At 55.6% G+C, this 20,222-nt stretch overlaps 4 protein-coding genes across 4 annotated transcripts; all 4 read right to left on the bottom strand.

The window, feature by feature from the left end:
• Positions 1 to 1,276: 1,276 nt before the first annotated feature.
• On the bottom strand, positions 1,277 to 3,271 carry EsH8_III_001056 (malate synthase; the record flags this gene model as incomplete). Its single annotated transcript, XM_083262781.1, has 6 exons — positions 1,277 to 1,334; positions 1,453 to 1,683; positions 1,749 to 1,991; positions 2,050 to 2,207; positions 2,263 to 2,840; positions 2,911 to 3,271. 6 exons carry the CDS (start codon positions 3,269 to 3,271, stop codon positions 1,277 to 1,279), a joined length of 1,629 nt encoding a protein of 542 aa, XP_083123268.1.
• A 2,400-nt stretch (positions 3,272 to 5,671) lies between these two features.
• On the bottom strand, positions 5,672 to 9,570 carry EsH8_III_001055 (serine/threonine-protein kinase; the record flags this gene model as incomplete). Its single annotated transcript, XM_083262780.1, has 6 exons — positions 5,672 to 5,892; positions 5,964 to 6,272; positions 6,334 to 6,667; positions 6,710 to 8,075; positions 8,134 to 8,853; positions 8,906 to 9,570. 6 exons carry the CDS (start codon positions 9,568 to 9,570, stop codon positions 5,672 to 5,674), a joined length of 3,615 nt encoding a protein of 1,204 aa, XP_083123267.1.
• A 5,746-nt stretch (positions 9,571 to 15,316) lies between these two features.
• On the bottom strand, positions 15,317 to 17,142 carry EsH8_III_001054 (uncharacterized protein; the record flags this gene model as incomplete). Its single annotated transcript, XM_083262779.1, has 3 exons — positions 15,317 to 16,448; positions 16,501 to 16,731; positions 16,790 to 17,142. The coding sequence occupies 3 exons, from the start codon at positions 17,140 to 17,142 to the stop codon at positions 15,317 to 15,319; spliced, it is 1,716 nt and encodes a 571-aa protein (XP_083123266.1).
• A 184-nt stretch (positions 17,143 to 17,326) lies between these two features.
• Positions 17,327 to 18,746, bottom strand: EsH8_III_001053 (2OG-Fe(II) oxygenase; the record flags this gene model as incomplete). Its single annotated transcript, XM_083262778.1, has 2 exons — positions 17,327 to 18,083; positions 18,142 to 18,746. 2 exons carry the CDS (start codon positions 18,744 to 18,746, stop codon positions 17,327 to 17,329), a joined length of 1,362 nt encoding a protein of 453 aa, XP_083123265.1.
• Positions 18,747 to 20,222: the final 1,476 nt, after the last annotated feature.

The following is a 20,222-nucleotide window of genomic DNA, read 5'->3' as shown; positions in this document are numbered from 1 at the left end:
GTAAATGGCGGGGAAGATTGGGGCAACTGCGTCGTTGGAAAAGGAAAGCCCGTAACAGCCGGTCAGTCCCACCCCCGAGTGGCAACAGACAGGGCGCATCTCGGAGGATAGCTGATGCCCCCCTGCACTTCGACGACCATCGTGCGTTCTGCCAAACGGCCCGCTCCGTTTTTGCAAGTGGCCCACCTAGACCGACACTTGCACTGCCGCGCCCCCTATACAAGAAGTCTCACTTGCTGTTCGGAGCCCGACCGTCTACCACACTGAAACAGCTGTTGTGACCTGTCGATATGACAGGCGACGATGGAGGCAAGCGGACGTTCCGTTCATTTGCTTCCTGCGGGCATTCCATTCCGTGCGGGCACGTCAGTCTACAGAGAGACCGTCGCTTGCGCGCGATATCCCTCACCGTGTCGCACCATCGCGGTCCGCTGCTAGAGGCATCCAATATCCGGCCGTCTTGTCTGCCTATCGCTCCCTACCCCCCTTTCCGATCGTGCCCCACGGCCTTGCCCCCCTGCTCACCGGTCCGTCTACCTGCGATGCCCTACCTGCGATGCTCATGCTTGCAAGACGTCATTGACTCCCACCGGAGCTTACGCCGACGACATGCTAATCGGGCGAACCTCCCCCCGGGCAGGCGAGTCGGGCACCCTGCAATGCAGGGTCCTACAATGGCCCGGATAACCTAGATAGCATCGTTTCTTATTTCCTCTGGGTCGATCACATACGCACAACCCATCAGTTCGCAGTAGTCGTTTCTCGCTGCTCTCACCTCACCCGTTGGAGGCGTGCGAGGCTTCTCGATAAGCCCAGCCCGTCGGACCATTGAGCCAAGAGAACGCACCCCCCACACGCACACCACTTCTGGCCTCTAACCCTGTCCTGCCTGATTTCACATGATTCCACCAAGCAGCCTCCCATTCACGATTGGCGGACAGACTATGGAGCGCTCCGAGACCATGAAGCCAGTGACAATGCAATCATGCCTGTGGGATCTTGGGATAGGTGGGATAGGGGGAGGGGGGGGTAAAAGAAAAGTTCCAATCTCATTCATTCTTACAACCGTGGACCAATACATCAGAAGGTTTCCAAACCATGGCCGGTAATTTTTCGATCCAAACGTGGACGCAAAAGTGCTTTGCCCCGAGACCTAACCGTCGGTGAAACACTTTCTCAACTATCCCGAAGAATTCACGCCCAACCAAACATCCGGTACGCATTACACTCGCGCGTACATTCGCCTCCCGAAGCGAGCTTCTCCGTCAACCCCTCCTTACAACTTGGAAGCAGGGCGTGCGCTGCCCACTACGGTGATTTCGTCATATAGCAGACTGTCATAATGGGGTGACTTGTCAGTAAATGGCTTCAAGATCAACAATTACCGGGTTAAGCCACAAGGCGAAAGCCCGATGAAAAGAAAACGGCGGCGGTGGCGGGAGGGTGGCTTACGTGGTAAGGAAATCGGCATAGTCCTCTCCAGTCACCTGCCCGGAGAAGTACTGCGCGGCGAGGTGGAACTTGTTGCCCTTGGGCGCCTTGCTGGCCAACTCCTCGGCGGACTCCTTGAGGAGCTTGAGGGCGTAGGCCTTGTCGACCTTCTTGCCCTCGGCGGTGGACACGCCGTGCTTCACCCATTGCCAGAGCTGAGAGCGAGAGACCTCGGCGGTGGCGGCGTCCTCCCTGGTAGCGAATGTGAGTTTTTCTGCATCGCAAGCATCACGAAAGCCCATGACTTTTGAACTTACATGAGGTAGTTGATGGGGACGCAGCCGACACCTCGGATCCAAGCCTCCATGTAGCCAAGGCCAATATTGAGGTTCTTCTTGATGCCCTCCTCGGTGATCTTACCGGGGACGTTCATGTTCAGCAGGTCATTCTGGCCAATCTTGACGTCCTCGCGGCGGACAAAGAGCTGGTTGGGCGTCGGCATGTTCTTGTTGAAGATCTCAGAGGCAATGGCCGCCAGGGCTGGGTGAGCAACCCAGGTTCTTGGATCTCGTGTCAGTGGCTGACCCTGCAGCAGAAATGAGGCAGAAAGAAACTCACCCATCGTGGCCGGCACGCACTTCGCGCAGCTTGTCAGCACGCACGCCCTCCATGGCCTTGTCGTTGGCGGCCTTGTCGTCCTTGATGGGAATCTGGGCAGCCATGCCGCCCATGGCGTGGACGCCTCTCTTGTGGCAAGTCTGGATGAGGAGCTTGACCTGCGCAAGGTTAGTTTCTTCCTGATATCAACCACAGGGGGCGCAGTCCACTGACGTAGGCATCCATGAAGGGACTCGTCATGGTCACGGCGCTTCGGTCCGGCAGGACAAAGTTGGAGTTGTTCCTGAACTTCTTGATGGTGCTGAAGATGTAGTCCCAACGACCGCAGTTGAGGCCGGAGCTGTGATCCCTCAGCTCGTAGATGATCTCGTCCATCTCGAAGGCGGCAAGAATGGTCTCGATCAGGACAGTTCCGCGAATGGTGCCACGGGGGATGCCGACATAGTCCTGGGCCAGGTTGAAGACGTCGTTCCACAGGCGTGCCTCGAGGTGAGATTCCATCTTGGGCAGGTAGAAGTATGGGCCGATGCCAATCTTGAGGGACTGGTGGGCATTGTGGTAGAAGTAGAGGCCAAAGTCGAAGAGCGAGCCAGAGATGGGCTCGCCGTCGACTGTGACGTGCTTCTCCACCAGATGCCAGCCACGAGGGCGGACAATCAGAGTGGGCAGGGTCCGGTCGGTGCGCAGCTTGTATTCCTTGGAGCCCTGCTTGAAGTCAACCTGGCGGCGGTTGGCATCGTAGAGGTTGACCTGGCCATTAACCATGTTCTCCCACGTTGGGGCACTCGAGTCTATAACAAGATTCTGTCAGCAAAGGTACGGCTGGTGCCAAGGGCAGAACACAAGGCGGCGCAGACTTACCCTCAAAGTCGGCCATGTACGTCCAGACGTTCGAGTTCAAGGCATTGACGACCATCTTGCGGTCGGTTGGGCCGGTGATCTCAACCCTGCGGTCAACCAGGCCCGGAGCTGGCGGGGCACCCTTCCATGTAGCGTTCTCTCTGACGTGCTTAGTCTCGGGAAGGAAGTCCGGCAGCACGCCGCGGTCCAGCTCGCCCTGGCGGATGATGCGGCGCTCGAGCAAGGACTTGCGGGTGGCATTGAAAGAGCGGTGCAGCAGGGCGAGGAAGGCGAGGGCATCGGGGGTCAGGATCTTGCGCTGGGAATCCTGGACGTCACCCAGCACATTAACACCCTGGAGGATCGTTTCGGTGGTCGCCATCGTGCGTGACTGGTGATGGTGTTTACACAACAGACAGTGGCAGGTACCGGTGTTGTCCTTGGTCGGCGGCTATGGGAATGGGTTGTGGCAGAAGGCTTTCACGTGCTAGAGGAATGCGGCGAAGGTTGCGAGACAGGACGATGGTTGTGGCAAGCGTGTACGAAGGGGGGTATCTTGGGTGTCAAGTCAAGGAGAAGAGCAATTGATCTGGAGGAGGGAATGCGAAGAAGCAGCTGATGCTCTGGAAGGAGTAGAGGAGAACAAAAGTCTTGCCGGCTAGGTAGGGGTGATGAGAAAGTGATATGTAAGGCACTATGTAACGGTTGAGAGCTTTGGACGGGGACTGGGACGATCAACGCGACGACCCAGACGGACGAGTGCCGTCGCAAGCTCGGCACAGAACTGTCGAGGGGTTGGCCGGCGCCCATCCATGACATGGGCTGGAATGATGCATGCGCGGAGCAGAATGGGCAAGACCCTGGACCTCTCAGGTCCCACCCGAGGTACATGCAAACGGGGCACATCTGCCCCGATTCGGCAAGTACTTTGGCATTGCGGGTGATGTACTGCATTTGTAGCGTTCCGTCCTTGTCCATGGTCGTCAAGGACCAGAGCAGCCACCATCCATCCTGGGTCGGCAGTGATCGGGCTAGTTCGGGTGGATGGAGAGCTTCAGAGCCGGGACCGCGGGGAGAGGTGAGGAGAGGCGCCCATGCGCATTGGAGATCGGCTTACAAAGGGGGCACAGCTTCGACAAAGGACGAAGAGGGGGGAGATGGAGGCCGGCCGCGCTTGTGAAAGTGTGGGGAAGGCGTGAAACCATGGGCAGGAAGCCGAACCTCAGTTCAGAGTATTGACTTTGCATGTGCTTGCCGGGCTCGCGTCAAGAAGTGTACCGACCAGAGCAGCGCTACTTGCCTTACCCAAAGTACCTGTCCAGCTCGCCTTGCGTTCCGTTGGAGCGACTGGGCAAAAAATCCAATGAATGATGGCCACTGACCTAGCAACAGACCTAACAGTGACCTCATTGGACATTCTCCGGCCAGACCCCCCCTGGGTGCCCAAGCATGTATGGTGGGGTCAGACACCGCGATAAGCCTTGGGGGGAATCGACAGCAGTCGCGGCAGCAACCCAATCTGATGCATCCGTTTCCGCCTTTGACTCGAACTCTCTCGACAGCCTCACCAGATTCTCTTACTCGATCCTATCGAGCAATTATGGAAAATTCTTTCTCTGTTGAATCTTTGCTTGCCTACTTCAATTGCCTCAACCCGCCCGCACCCCGTATTTTTCAGGGTTCAACATGCAAATGTGCTCCAGTTCCCCAAGCCGAAGTCGGATCTGGGGCGATAAGCAACAGCCGGGAACAGGCACATGTCGCCGCCGGCCAGGGCCACGGCCGAACCATGCACGCGGCCCGCAATTGAAGCTCTCCTCGCCTCGTTTGGCTTTCCGGCTTTCTGGGGCATCAACTGGTTAAAAATAAAATAAAAATGTAAAATGAAGGGCCTTCGATACACCGAAATGCATCAGGTTTGAGCTCCGTCCACGGTGCTTTCAATAAATGTTATAAACATTCCACTGTATATCCTTTGAACCTGCAATCCGTAAATTATTATATTTTGTTACCAACATCACGACCGTCCATTTTATCTCACTTTACATGAATGAATTCATCGCTCCCCACTTGCCGCCCTCGTATGACGCAAAACCAAGAGTAGCCGAGCCACCTCCCCAAGGAACCATAGCCTCTCTTCTGTAGATCCGATTCACCGAGCTGCCGAGGTCTGCTCCCCGTGCTAACCCCATCTACGTGAAGCCCAATCAACTTCCCCTGTAAAGCCGACAGTTCCCGGCCGTCGTCTGCCGTCGCCCAGTCGTGTGGCCGTCAGTCACACATCAGACAGATACCGACGCTCAACCTTGGCACCTTGCTAGCAATCAACTTTTAATACCATAAGCAGCTCGACTCTATGAACGATAGCCTCTCAACCATACAAGGAAGCCTGATAACCATTACCGCCACCTCGATCAGGCGGTTTCTCCAATTCCCTCTTCCCGGCCCTCTACAACACCTGCGTATACAAGCCACAGCCACGATGCTGGACAGTTCATCCAACAACGTCTCAATCCCCCTCCCTCCGCCGGTCCTTCCAAAAGTATTATGAGGCTTGTATGCCGAGCCGCAAACCATGTGTCTTAAGTGAATCAAATCTTTGCCGCCGAAATGAGTTCCCAGCCAGTCCTTGAGTCCGGCCATGTATCCGGCGAGAATGAGAATGAAAAGCAGAACTGTAGGGCGAGTCGTCTCTCCCTCAACCAAGCAACCTCCCAACCCGGTCACAAAAAATAGAATGTCGCCGCCAACCTTCTGACGCCAAATGCAATCTCGTCCATCCTCAGGAATTGAGCGTTTTGATCATCATGTTCTCCTTGGACTTATCGGCAACAACCAGTCCACGGGATACAAATACCGTCCGGACCGTGCCCACCACCTGGTGGAAGCTGCTTGCCGCTCCGCGCTCTTGAGTAAATCGCACAATGCAGAGCGGTCCCTTCTTCCCGTGTTCAATCACTGTCATAATCTCCGCGGCAAATGCTACTTCCTTCAAGCCTAAGTCTGTAAAGGGTTAGTCTAAGTGAAGCCCAGGTCTTCGTCGTCTTCGATGCTACCGAGAGGGGCATACTCACAGTTATGGGCTCCGACTCGGGCAAATACAATGTTTCTCTCCTTGTCGACCTGGATATCTCTTATACCATAGCGTCGCCAGTCTCTAAGGAGAATGGCAATTTCCTGGCGAGCTCGTTTGCGTGACACCATCAGGCATACATAGCTCATCGCAGGCTTGACGCCAAACAGTCGAGCCAGCCAACTCTGCTGCACCACAATGCTTCGCACTCCCATTTCCGACTCTCTCCAGCTGTTAGCTGACTGTTGGCTTGACTTGCGTCGTGAGGCCTTCCGGGGGTCAGGAGAAAGCGAGTCGTCATAATCTGGGCCTGCGGAAACACGTCAGTTGTCCATACTCCACGAGCTTTATACTTGGACTCCATCGCGTACCAGCAATCGACATTTTGCCCACGGTCTTTTCTTTGTGGCTCTTCCAAAAGAGTAGGCCGAAGCCCTTCTTCTTGGCCGCCACAGGACGAGGAGGGTCGTTGGGCTTTATTTCCGATCGGCTCGGGGCTGTTGACTGGGTTGTCATGCTGTAAGGCTGCGTTTCTTGGGTCGTCTGTGTATGAACGCTTCCGTCCCCTGAGGTGCTATCTTTCGAGGAGCGCTTGAACCATGACTTCTTTTGCTTCGTCGGTCCGCTGCTGCGAGTTGCAGTGGATGGGGTCGGCAGCTCATCCATGCCGGATGCCCCGTGCATATAGATATGACGCCCATCGACCTGGTCATAATTAATTGACTTTCCCATAGTCTTCTTCCTTACATTCAGAGGCTTTGGAATCGGGCTCGTTGCACTCGGCGAATTAACGACACGAATTGTCTCTCCAGCTCGAACTAGATAGTCCAACCCGTCCCTGTCAGTATGACCGCGAGGGGTCTTTGGCGGCGCAGATACAATCCTGTTCCTGTTACCTTCACCCCGGTGATAAGACGACACTGAATCTCGGCCGTTTTCGTTGATTGCTGGCAGGCGATCAGACACTTTGTTGTTCTGCCCATGCGGAGGTGCAGATGAAATGCGGCGTTCCTGCTTGGGCAGTAAGGCAGGGAAGCCTAGACGGTTGACTTGGTCTACAAACTTCCCAACCCGGCCAGTGGGCTGTGCATCCTTCTGCTGGTTTCTATTTCTTCCCGTCTTTTCGATTTTCGGGCTTGAGGAGGCTGTTGATTTAGGATTCGGCAAGGCGGGCAGAGGCCGGGTGTCCCATGGGTGGAAAGGGTTGGATGGCGTTCCGCTCGAGGGCGTCGCTAGGTCTAAAGATAGGCCCGTAGAGTCCCTCTTACCGTTCACGCCATCGTTTGCACCCAGCTCGCTTGCCTCGTCGTCTGCCATGAAACTGTTGAAAGCCTCATCGCAATCCTTGGCGATGCTGTTGGTGAAGCTGCGCACCTCCTCGTTGACAACAAATACAGGATCCTGTGGTCTTACAATCTTGAGTTTTGGCCTAGGTCTGTCCATAACGGAAGTTTTCTTTTCTGTGCTTGTCGGAGATATGGGTCTCTCATAGTGCTCATTCTCTCCGATGAAGCCATGAGGTCCTCGGCGACGCCTCTCGGCGTAGTAATCGGTAGACTTCCTTTTTATTTGAGAAAAGTCTACACCTCGCTTGTGCCGAGAAGCTGGTCGAACATAGGGGGTTCCTTGTCTGCTGCTATGAAGAGAGTTCATGGAGCTGCGAGGAGACTGGAAGCGGGTGGTTGTAGCTGTCCGCTGAGAGTTGACGCGGGAATGGCGCAGTGTGGAGCCGGTCTTGATACGTGACAACTGGGTTGTTTGTGTATTCTCCCGCTTCATAGATCCATGCTTAGTACGGTGAACGACGACTTTGGCGTGACTGGCCTGGGAATGACCTCGCATCGGCCGGCTTGAGTTGTAAGGGTCGTAGCTCTGGATCGTTCCGTCATCCGTCTCTGCAACATGAGATATGACTGTGAAGCGCGAGACACTTCTTCCGGTTCCGTCTGCTTTGGGCTGGTTGAACTCAACCGTCGATACGCGTTTCGTCCAGACGGGTTCGTGAAGATGATGGTAATCACTGGGGGATTGAGAGAGTTCCGGAAGAAAGTTCTCGAGCTGCTTCTGGCGGTAGTTGAGAAGAAGCCAGTAGAAGAGTTTTTGGTCGTTTTTCCTGGTACAATCCAATGTCAGTAGATTCCTCGGACGAAATCCAGTTCGGCAACACGTACGCAGAATCCATGAGTTTCAACTTGATTTGATGCTCGGTGAGCATGTGCCAAAGGGACCGAAGCTGTCTGACCAGATGAGGGTCAACCTCATATGGCTTCAAGGGGGTGTAGTGAAAGTCTCTGCGTAGATCATGGAGAGCGCTGTTGCTGCTAAGGTCATCGAGATAGTTGTACTTTTGGATCAGTGGGTGTTCCCACATCTCTTTGATACTGATTCTTGTATCGGGATTGGCCACAAGCATGCGGCGAATAAGATCTTTGGCCTCGGGACTCAGGAATTCCGGTATCTCGTATATGCCTCTCTTGGTTTTCTGCAGCAGCGCCCCGATATCAGGGTCATCGAAGGGCAAGCATGCAGCCAGCAGTGCGTAGAGAATGATACCCATTGACCAGATGTCAGCTTTGTCTCCCCGGTAATGCTTGTGTTTCAAAAGCTCAGGGGCAGCGTAGTGAGGGCTCCCACAGGCTGTCACAAGTCGATGGTCTGAAGACTGGTGCAAGGCGGCCATGCCGAAGTCGGCAATCTTAACTTTATTCTCGGATGTGAGCAGGATGTTTTCAGGCTTGAGGTCGCGGTGGCAAATGTTGAAGGAATGACAGTATTGAAGAGCGCTCATCATCTGCCGAAAGATGAACATGGCGCCTTCTTCGGTGAAGCGGCCGTTGGTATTGATGTAGTCGAACAGGTCGCCTTGTTCAACGTACTCAAGTACCAGATAACTGTCATACGGTCAGCTTGGCCACCTCTTTACGGAGGACAAGGATAACAAACATTTCTGAACGATTCTCCCAAATGTCGTAAACCTTCATAACGTTGGGATGATCGACCAGCTTCAAGATAGCCACTTCTCGTTCAATCGACAAGGGCACGCGCATCTCGCCGTTGATTCTCTCAGGTAAGCTGTCGTCATAGTCATGAATTTCAGCAAGACTACCCGCTTGGATCAGGTAGGCAGTTTTCTTGGGCACGATTTTGACGGCAGCCAGCTCCCCAGAAAGTCGGTGCTTGCACAATCTTACACGAGCCGATGAACCCTTTCCAAGAGTTTTGCCAAGTAGCCAGGGACCAATGTGTGTCTTGTAAGCGTAACCGCTGCTTCTTTTGCTTGAGGGAGCCGTTGAGGTCTGAGAGGCCTGAGACATGCGCTTCAATGGGTCGACCTCATGTGACGCCCTCGCCCTCGCCACTGCAGGGTTGCGAGATCCGGATGGAACAGAAGAGGGGGATGTCACCTTCGGCTCGGGAGTAGACGGATCAAGAGCATCGGACCGACGATGACGTCCGGGTGTAGAGACGTGCTGGGCATGACTGGCGGCTTTGTCGTGTGACTTGGATGATTTGACGGGAGTCCTGGTTGAAGCGTTGTTTATGCGCTGCGTAGCATCCGCGAGAGGAGCCCGGGCATTGGATGCCCTGACACGACCAGTTTCGGACATGACGACGGCAAATTCGGGGTCGCAGTCAGAGCATGGTTGATTTCGAGTGGCGTCGATTGGTTGTTTTGTATGTAAGGAGTTGAAAAGGGAGAGGTTGAGAGGGTGATAAAAACTCCTGGATGGGTAAAACGAGTGAGAAGGAAGAGAAAGAGCGAGGAAGACCAGGATCCGAACGAATGGATGGATTCTTGATAGACTGGTTGCCAAAAAAGCCAGACAATACAGAGAGGGTGGTGTGTTTTGGTGGTGAAGACGGGAAAAGGAGAGGCAGCGTAAGATTCTTGGGCGGTGACCAAGACGCGCAGAATCAAGGCAAGTGTTGTGGTGGAAAGGTGGAATGTAAGTGGGCACCAGTGTGCTGGGGCGGTTGAGGCAACAGGTAGAAAAATAGAAGGTTCGAAGGGAGGACGTTGCCCTTCCGACTAGCGACCTCCGAGCCCGTTGCAAGGTCGAATATGGCAACGGCGAGGTCTCACTGGGTTTCACGGGGCGAATGGGCCAGTACAGCTGGAATGGAGATTTTGGTCCAGAACTCAGCGAGCAGGCATCTCACCTGACGTGGAAGGAATGGACGACTAAGCTGACCTCGAAACACTTCTCTACAGCTGTCACCCTTCCCCAGACGACATCATGGATATTCACAATCATATTTTGTGAGAAGAATTTTGGCCCTGTCACCGAGTATAGGCTTCCTTCCGAATATACCTACATTAACCGTTCGCCTCACGATTTCTGGTTAACTCTACATACGTCGGTGGTTTCCTTCCCCAATTGCATATTGTGCTCTACACGTATGTATTTCTGGCCTCCCTTGGAAAGGCGAGTTTGTTTTTGTTTTTATCCAATTCTTTTGTAGAATTCTTTTGTGAAGCCCAACGTCAACCTGAATGGCAAACTACTAGAGAAACATACAAATACTTAAGTTCATCGGGTGCCAGAAAAGATCGTGCCAATATGGGCCTCCTGGGTGAACTAGACGACGTACGTTGGCCGCATCGGACGACATATCAACAGCCGGTTGGTGTGAAGGGATGAAGTTCAAAGCCACACTGCACCCGCAAACCTATGCGGACATCAGCCCCAAAGCTCCGAGCCCAGGACCCCACCAACCCCACCACACTTGCAGCTCAGCTCAGCTAAACCTTGCAACTTATGTAAGCCATTCAGATTGTGGCGTTCATATGGCGCCCATCAAATCCCTTGACCAAGGGGAGCCGCGGGGGTGGCCAGACGCGTCTAAATTAGTCCTTTCGCGTCGCACTCGACCGCCTCGGAATTGTCAGGTCACCTCACGGATCTGCCCGCCAGTTTCTGTGCCCAAAGCGACACCGTTCGCCTCCGCCCACCTTCGACCAAACCACCACGAAGGGCACTCCTCTTCATTACCTCCCTCACCATCCGAGTCGAGCCAACATGTCGTCCCATCCCTCGAGTCGCCGAAGACGACGCGACTTGGAGGCCGACCCCGAACCAGAACCGCGCTCTGATGGCTCAGAAGGACCGAAGCGACCTCGCCTAGGACGACATGCCGACGACTCCGACTCCGACTCTGACTCCGACTCCGGCTCCCCTGTACGCAGCAGGAAACATGCAAATGGCGTAAATGGCATTGCGAGCCAATCCGACAAAGAAGGCTTTCAGCCTGGCGCTATCCGCCGTGTTATGGTCGAGAACTTTGTCACATATGAAAAGGCAGAGTTTTTCCCTGGCCCAAACCTCAACATGGTTATTGGGCCCAACGGAACGGGGAAAAGCTCTCTTGTATGCGCCATATGTCTGGGTCTTGGCTTCAGCCCCAAGCATCTGGGCCGAGCCGGCAATGTCAAGGAGTTCGTCAAGCATGGCAAGCCCTCCTCCATTATAGAGATCGAGTTGCAACGCCGGCCCGAGGACAGATCGCACCACGTTGTCCGTGTCCAGATCGACCGTGAACGGAACAGCCAAAAGTGGTGGTTGAATGGCAAGGATACTACACACAAGACGATCCAAGGCCTCATGAGAGACCTCAAGATTCAAGTCGACAATCTCTGCCAGTTTTTACCCCAGGACAGAGTTGTCGAGTTCGCTTCTGCTACTCCGATCGATCTGCTGCATGAAACCTTGCGTGCTGCTGCGCCACAAGAGATGCTGGACTGGCAGAAGAGTCTGCAAGACTTGCACAAGGATCAAAAGGAGCTTCAGCGTGGCTCCGAATCTGCGTCTGAACATCTGAGGGCTCTCGAGGAGAGGCAGGCGGACATGCAGCAAGATGTGGACAGACTTCGCGAGCGGGAGGAGGCCCAACAACGAATAGTTGACCTCACTGATGCCCGAGCTGTGGCTGACTACCTCGAATCAAAGGCCCTCTACAAGGAAAATAAGAAGCTGGAAAGGCTCGCCCAGAAAAAGTTGCAAAAGCTCGAGCAGGAGGCCGCTCCCTCTCTGCAAGCTGTCAACCGGAAGCAGCAATATCACGAGAAGGTGTCAGTGGTGGTCCGCGACCGCAAGGACGCACTGCGGCGTACAGAAGCCACAGCAGATACGATGCTCAATCGGATCGAGGATGCTGACGAACAAATCAAGACGGTGGAGACGAACATGGAAACCAATCGAAAGGGATTCGAAGTCAAAAAGCAGGAGTTGGGCAAGATTCGAAGTAAGATAGGTGCTCTGGAGAATCAGAAAAAAAACCAGCCCCCCGAGTTCAACGCTCAAGAACACAACACTCAAATCGTAGGTGCCACTTTTACATTACGTCTCAGAAGTGGACTAGCTGACAGCATACGTAGCGAGAGAAGGAACATCAGATCCGAGAACTCGAGACAGATCAACGCCAAGCCGAAGGGAAGTTGCGAGACATCAAAGAGCAGGGCCAAGCCAAGACACATGCGAAAGGGGTGCTTGCCCGAGAGCTGGAAGGTCTTAATTCGCAACAGGGCCAAATCCTCAACTTTGTCCAAAAGAAGTGGCCCGACGTCGCCAAAGGATGGGCCTGGCTGCAGGAGAACGGCGACAAATTTGAAAAAGAAGTGTTTGGACCTCCTGCATTTTGCTGCTCTGTTAAAGACGATCGGTATTCGGACCAGATCCAAGCACTACTGCACAACGATGATTTTCTCTGCTTCACGGCGCAGACCCGAGAGGACCACAAGAAGCTCAGTCACTATCTGTACAAGGTCTTGAGTCTTTCCGTCAACGTACGCTCTATCCTGAAGCCGCTTCACGATTTCCGACCAAAGATGTCTCGGGACGAGGCCAACGCCCTCGGGCTTGACGCCTTCGCACTCGACATGCTCGCAGGGCCAGAGCCGGTCCTCGCGATGCTCTGCAACGAAAAGAAGTTGGATGTGGCGGGAATTGCGTTGAAGGACATCAATGACGCTCAATACGAACGCATCATCCAGGGCGAAACCATTAACAGCTGGGCGACTGGCCGGCAGCTTTACAGGGTGTCCCGACGTAAGGATCTTGGACCTGGAGCTGTCTCAACAATGACCAGGGGAATTCAACAAGGAATGTTCTGGACGGACCAGCCGGTTGATGAAGCGGAGAAGAACGAACTCCGGCGTAAAATAGGCGAGGTCGAGGCAGAGTTCGACGCCCTGAAGGCGCAGAACACGGAGATCCGAAGACAGATGGCCGGGTTCGCCGACAGCAGGAAGGAAATAAATGAAGATCTTGTAAGTCTCGATTCACACAGACGCGGTTCTAAAGCTAATCCTGGTGCCAGAAAATGCTCAGAGAAAGGAAGAACGAGCTCCAGAAGGCGCACAATGCTTATCAAGCGATCCCCATCAAACTCGGTAGGTAGAATCCTGCTGTATTTCGGGTACATTGACTGACATGCGCACAGAATCCGAGAAGAGGGCATTGGCTCAGAAGAGGGCGGAAGTCGACGAGGCGAAGGAGGCTGCTTTGAAGCTTGGGTTCGATCTCGACAAGGCTACTTTGGCCAAGGCCAGAGCCACCTTACAACACCATGCGGCCATCACTGCCATTCGAGCAGCGCAGGAGGCGCTTCTCGAGGCACAAATTCGCGAGATTGAGGCCAAGTCTGACGTCCAGGGCCTCAAAGCAAGAAACAACGAGCTAGTACAGATGCTTGAGGACGAAAAACGAAACATCGCCGCGCTAGGCGAAGAGTCGCAGAGCGCCAGACGGCGTGCCGAGGCAGCCCAGGCCAAGGTAATCGAAGTCTTTGCCCAGGACGAGACCAGGAAGGAACTACTCGAAGAACTGGCCAAAGACAAGGTAGTTGATGATATCGACAACGAGATCGCGGCGGAAGCGGGCAAGCTTGAACTCATCCATGTCGCAAACCCAGGCGCTCTGCGTGAATTCGAGAAGCGCGCCCGAGAGATCGAGAAGCTGCGCTCGAAGATGGAGTCATCAACAACCAAACTTGATAATTTGAGCCGCCAGATCACACGGATCCGCGAAAAGTGGGAGCCGAAGCTTGACGAGCTTGTCAGCAAGATCAACGACGCCTTCAGCTACAACTTTGAGCAGATTAACTGCGCCGGCGAAATTCGGGTCCACAAGGATGAAGATTTTGACCTGTGGGCTCTAGACATCATGGTCAGGTTTAGGTACGCACATCCTCCCCTTCCAAGGCCCCCTGCCACCTTCGTGCACGAGTCGCGGTTACTGACAATCGAGCAGAGAAAACGAGACCCTCCAGCAGCTTAACCAGCACCGCCAGTCCGGTGGCGAGCGCGCTGTTTCCACCATCTTCTACCTGATGGCTCTCCAGTCCATGGCGCAGTCTCCTTTCCGCGTGGTTGACGAGATCAACCAGGGTATGGACCCGCGCAACGAGCGCATGGTGCACGAGCGCATGGTCGAGATCGCGTGCCGTGAGCACACGTCTCAATACTTCCTCATTACACCCAAGCTGCTCACTGGTCTGCGGTACGACCCACGCATGCGCGTTCTCTGCATCGCCAGTGGCACGCACATGCCCAAGGAGGGCAAGAAGCTCGACTTTGCCCGCTGCCTGAAGATCCATAAACGCGTTACAGCTAGCGCGTAGGGGTAGCGGTGCCGTGGCAAATACATGTTTGTTGGTCTTTGGGCGGTTTTGTTTATACTTGGTTGACTTTTTCGAGGCGTTTTGGGGGGATGCAGGTGTCATGAAGTGATGATACCCCCGGTTACACTTAATGTAGAATATGTTTCACATAACAAGGAGAGGATCATGAGAGATCAAAACTCGCAAGCCAAAAAGATGAGTCTGGGGGACCAGTCTGATGCCAGGCTTGCAATTTGAGCTGAAAGCCACTCCATCCTCTATATAATGCCGGCATGAAGGCGGGCATGGCTTTTCTTCCGAAGACGTGCCGTAGCAAAACTCGAAGCCATGTGTCTGCAACTCGTCGAATCCTCGTGGTGCCTCTCGACGGCGGAGGAGGGAAGCCTAGGCTAGAACCCCCGCCTACCCACTCCCCAGGCGCCAAGCATCAGGCTAGGCGGATTGACCACATCTCTTTGGGAACCAGCCTTTCCTCTCCCTCATGAAAGAGTATCTCGGAGCTGCGGGTATGGCTTGAATTAACGGGCGTATCATACTATAGAAGGAGCATCTACACCCCGACACCCCAAAACGGGAAACCCCTTCGTCGACTTCTGTTTTCGAACCGCCCATGGAGGCCTGCACAGCGCAGAGCCCTTTTGTCCAATGCTTCTTTCCCCAGGCCCGTAAAATGACACTGACATCTCCCTTCTCTTTCCCCCCCCTTTCCAAAAGTTTTGATTCCTCGGCAGCCGCTTACGTCAGGTCAATGAATTCCGGCTCCGGCTTCCGTTTCCTCCCGGCGACCGGCGCGGGAGCAGGGGCCGGGGGAGCCGGGCCCGTGCTGCGAGTCCCGGACAACGACGACCCCCGCGACCCGCTCGCGTGCCTTGTCATCGGTTCCGGGGCTCTGTTGACGACCGGGATGCGGGCGTTATCAATAGGCACCGGCACCGACGCGGCCGCGGCCAGGCTCGCCGGCCGCTTCCACAGCGCCTCGGCGAGGGCGGGGTAGTCCTCCCCGAGCAGGAGCCCCAGCTTCGTCTGGTCGAAGGCCTGGAACGCGTCGGCGGCCTCGTTGCGCCGCGCCTCCCACCTGGCGTCGTCGCTGCGGCCGCGCTTGGTCACCACCAGCGTGTCCCGCCCGCAGGTGCGGTCGCTGACGTGCGAGCAGTCGATGCCGAAGGCGTCGATCTGCTGGTGCAGGTGGTGGCGGCGCGACTTGCTGACGGGGAAGCGGCAGGACTCCTGGCGCGGGTCCGCGAGGAAGCCGTCGAGCTGGCGGCAGTCGGCGCAGCTGCAGTGGTTCTGCAGGTACGTGCCGCTCGCCGGCCCCGCGGCCGGCCTGGCGGGCTTCCGGCCGACGTAGTTGTCGCGGTACGAGTCGAGGACGGCGCCAAAGACCTGCTGGTAGCGGGGCGTCGTGAGCGGCACCCCCTGGGTTTCGAGGACGGCCACGAGCTCCCGGAGGAAGGGCAGCCAGAGGCAGGGGAAGTCGGCGGCCTGCATCTGCGGGGCGTGCCCGACGAGCTTGATCGCCAGGGGCATGGCCAGGTCCTCCTGCGGGGACGGGCCCGGGCTGAAGAGGTCGCGGAAGAGGCTGCACAAGGCTTGGGGACTCACGGCAGAGCACCGGTCCGTATACCCCGGGCCGTCTTGGCGGTGGGTGAGCCTGGCCGATTTCGACGGTGGGGTCTGCTGTTCCGGCCTGGGGCCGTAGACCTTGCTGAAATCGAGCTTCGAAATAAAGCTCTTGGCAAGCCGCTTATGCAGCTGCATGGCTTCTTTCATAGGGAAGACCTCATTTCTGGCTAGCTGGACCAAGCCCGACAAAAACTCCAGGCCGAAGGCTGGAGCGTCGAGGTGGTTCTCGATCAGGGGCACAACACTATGGGCGGGTCAGCGTTGTATCGGAATAATGTGTTCCTGGCAGAACCCACGTGGAAGAAAGCCATTCGAAGTCGGCGTATCCCCTGGCACTGGACACCGCCCGAAAGCCATCGTGTCCGACGAAGGAAGCAGAGGCAGAGGAGGCAGCCAAGCCCCTGGCGAGCGTGTCCCGAGCCCATTCTCGAATCTCGTCGGGCAACGGCGCATCATTCGGGGCGAACTGTTTTATTCTGGCCTCCTGTTCAAAGAAGTACTTGCATTTAAGGATCATGCGGGCCAAGCTGCCGGGGTGAAGAGATGAGCACAATGGAAAACTTGGCGGCGTTCGGATGGACGCACCTGGTCTTGATCTTGGAGAAGGACACCTTGGCCTCCGCCACCTGTTTTCCCAGCCATTCGTAAAAGTCCGTGGGGACCGCACCGCGAATACTGCCCGCAAAATTGTCGAAAAATTCCCACTGCTCGAGTTGGATGGCGGCCTGCAGCACCCTGGCGACGACGTCGCTTTTAAGTGCGATCCCACCCGCCCTGGCGACCGACATGGACCAAATGTCTTGTAGCGTGTCAAAGGCTGACATTTGGTTGGGCTCCTGCCTCACAATCGAATCCGCCAGGTAGAGGATGAGGAGCTTGATGCTGCCGTGGCTTTGCTCAGTGTCCGGCCCAAGGCAGTTTTTGAGGAACGAGGTCATCCTGTCTCGGCGAACTAGTAGCACGGCCTGGCTCGCAAGTCAGTTCTCAATCTTTTGCCAATGGAATCAAGGATGGACCAACCGTCACGCGGTACCAGTGGGTGGCCGTCGGTCCCTGGACAAAACACCTGTGAGCACGTCAACGGTAGACGTCACCTCCGGCGCGGCTTACCCAGTTGCCTTGTTACCCTTCGTAGTCCTCCTCGCAAAAACCGGCGTCGAAAAATTCTTTGCCCTGGAGGCAACGGGCTTGGTCCAGCGCCACGTCGCGCAAGATTGGGCGTCCGTTCAAGTCCACAAGCACCTTGACGAGTCGATGTTCCATATGGACTTCATCAATATCGTGGACTTCTGCCTCCCCCAAGAACTCGTCGGAGTAGTCTTCGTCACGTCCGTATCCACGACGGCCTTGGCGATTGTAATGATGGCGTTCGTAGTCGCCACCTACAGGAGACCCCATCTCCATCTTCTCCGTCAGGGCCAGGAGGACATCGAAATCCAGCCTAGAGGCGAGGCTGTGAAGGGTCTGGACTACGGCCTCGTCCCGCCCTTTCAGCGCTTTCGAAGACACGCTGGCCTCCGTGTACTCGTGATCCAGCCCGTAGTAGACGTGGTCCAGCTCCCCGCCGTCGAGGCCCCCTTTCAGCCATCTCCTCAGCTTATGGCGCAACTTACGAACTTGAGTCTTCTGCAGGCCGGCTGAAGGCCGCTCGACGCCCGGCTCGTGGGCAAGGTTGTACGTGAGGACCACCCGGTAGCCGTGCGTGACGGGCAGGACTTCGTGCGACACGTCCGAGTACCAGCAGGCAAAGGACTGCGTGGCCCCGGAGGTCTTGAATGTCTTTTTCTCGCCGCAGTGCCTGACCACCACGTCGCCCCCCTCGTGCGCCGAGGGGAGGCAGACGACGAGCGTGCCAAACATGCCGGGGCATTTCTCGGTGCTGTGGGGACGGGTCAGCCTGGGCCGCTGCTTCCCGTTACAACGGGCGTGCGACGTACTCGGTGTGGGCCTTGAACATGGCGCCCTCTTCGTAGATGAGCAGCTTGTACAGCTCCGCGCCGACGGGCGACTGGATGCCTAGGTCGCTGGCCACAACGGAGCATATCTTGTGCAGGTGTGCGGCCCAGCGGGGGTTGCGGAGCTCAAAGTTCTTGGGGTCCAGCTCCCATGTGTTGCGCACCGTCGTGTCGACGATGGTCTCGCTACCCTTGCCAAAGGGCGCCTGGACGGCCTTACCAATCATCTGCCGCACTTGCGGCTCCGACAGCGGCAGGCCAATGGCCCCAACGCCGCGGACGACCAGCTCGGGGTCCAGATGCTTCAGCGGGTGGAACGAGGCAAAGGACCCCGGCGTCCGGATGCCATCGAGCGCCTCCAACAGGCCGGACTCGAACGAACCGTTGCAGTCATCCGTGCTCAAGATGCTACCGGCATCGGATGCATCGTCGTCGTCATCGTTGTCGACTTGCCGGGGTTCTCCAGCGTCCTCGGGGGCATCAACCGCGGGCGCCGGGGCTTCTTCGACAAGCCGCGAAGGCTCAGACAAGCGGGCCGCGGCCGTCTCTCCGTTGGCGTCCTTTCCGGGTTCCTTCAATTCAGACATTGGGTAAAATAGTGCAAGAGGAAGCCTGAAGCGAATCCGACATCAGACAATATGGTTGTGGGAGAAACCAAGACAGCGGACGCGACGCGTTGAGTGCCCATCCCTTAGTCGCGATATATACCGTGGGGGGTGTGTCCTCGTGATCCCTACCGCATCTTTAGGGTATAGGTTACGATTGGGTGGCAGGATAGCATAGTTGGGTGCCGAATAGCAGAAATTGGGTGCCGAATAGCAGAATCGGTCGGCAGAATATCCCGGCCCTTGGTGATGATTAAATTAATACGTTTGCGAAAGACGGCCCGCTCAAGGGCAAGTGGTGTGTCTCAGCCTGCAAGGGTGCTGATTGCCCGGGGCCCGGGGAGATGGCTGCAGTGAGTCGAAGTCAAAAGAGGCTTGAGATGTCGTCGCAACGAACGCATGCAAGCAAGGAGTTTTGAGATTTTGGTTGCGGACATATTAGAGTCTCAAAATTCGGCCTTTATTGTATCGCGTCGAGCAAACGGTACCCGGTACCTCGTGCACTCCCGTCTTGGACCCACCTCGCGTGTTCCCGAAGCTAGAGAGGCCCACGTGTTTCCTCGTACATGATGGTCTGTGCTCAAGTACCGTAGTTCAGCTTTGGGTGGGAGGTTGCAACTCAGCTCGGCAAGGGGGGAAGATCGGGCCCCGCTTATCTGGGTTTTGATTTCACCTCACCACCCAAACGAACAAACCACCCATTCGAACACGCCGGATTACTCTCGGATCGAATTCCCAACACAACTTCTTACTCACATATTGTTACAGTCTCTTACAAACAATTTCGTCATTGGTATTATATAACCATGAGATACCACTCGGTTGTTTTATTTTATTTAATTCTTAGTGTCAAGGCTTTGCCACGTTGAACAAGTGAGTTTTTTTCGAATGGGTGGTGTGTTCGTATGGGTGGTGAGGTGAAATCGAATCCAAATAAGCGGGGACGAGGGACGATTAGCCCGCCGCCGCAGAACACCGTCCTCCCTCGCCCCTCGCCGCAATCCGATGCCCCACCACCGGACTGGTTGACTGTCGCCGGCCGGCCCATCCAAACCCCTCGCCGGCCGCTCCAAATTTTGGCGAATCGGGCGCGGCCACCCAGTTCAGATCACATTATGGTAATAATCACGTTCAGAGGAGACCCGAGCAGAACGAAAGGTTTTTGTATTCGCTGAGACGACCCCATCCGTATCTGAAGTACTTGATATTTGCTATTGCTAGTCCTCCTCCTAAGCCTTGAACTCCCGGCATCTCCGGCCGAATCTATCCAGACCGGCCTGCTACCGTTCCCTACGTCCATACCCGGCCGTTTTGTATTACAGCCCTCCTCCCAAGCCCCTACCAATCATGAACAATTTCAAGGGTATCCCAAACTCCAATTGCCAGTCCAATACCGAAAAGCAATCATATCGTGTACTGTGTTGCCGCCCATCTCCAAGGAAAAATATACCCTTTTTT

Source organism: Colletotrichum jinshuiense, chromosome 3 (genome assembly GCF_051148585.1).
Source record: "Colletotrichum jinshuiense chromosome 3, complete sequence".
In the NCBI taxonomy this organism is placed as follows: Eukaryota; Fungi; Ascomycota; class Sordariomycetes; order Glomerellales; family Glomerellaceae; genus Colletotrichum; species Colletotrichum jinshuiense.
Note: the sequence above shows the minus strand (reverse complement) of the source record. Positions and strands in the feature narration are given on the sequence as shown.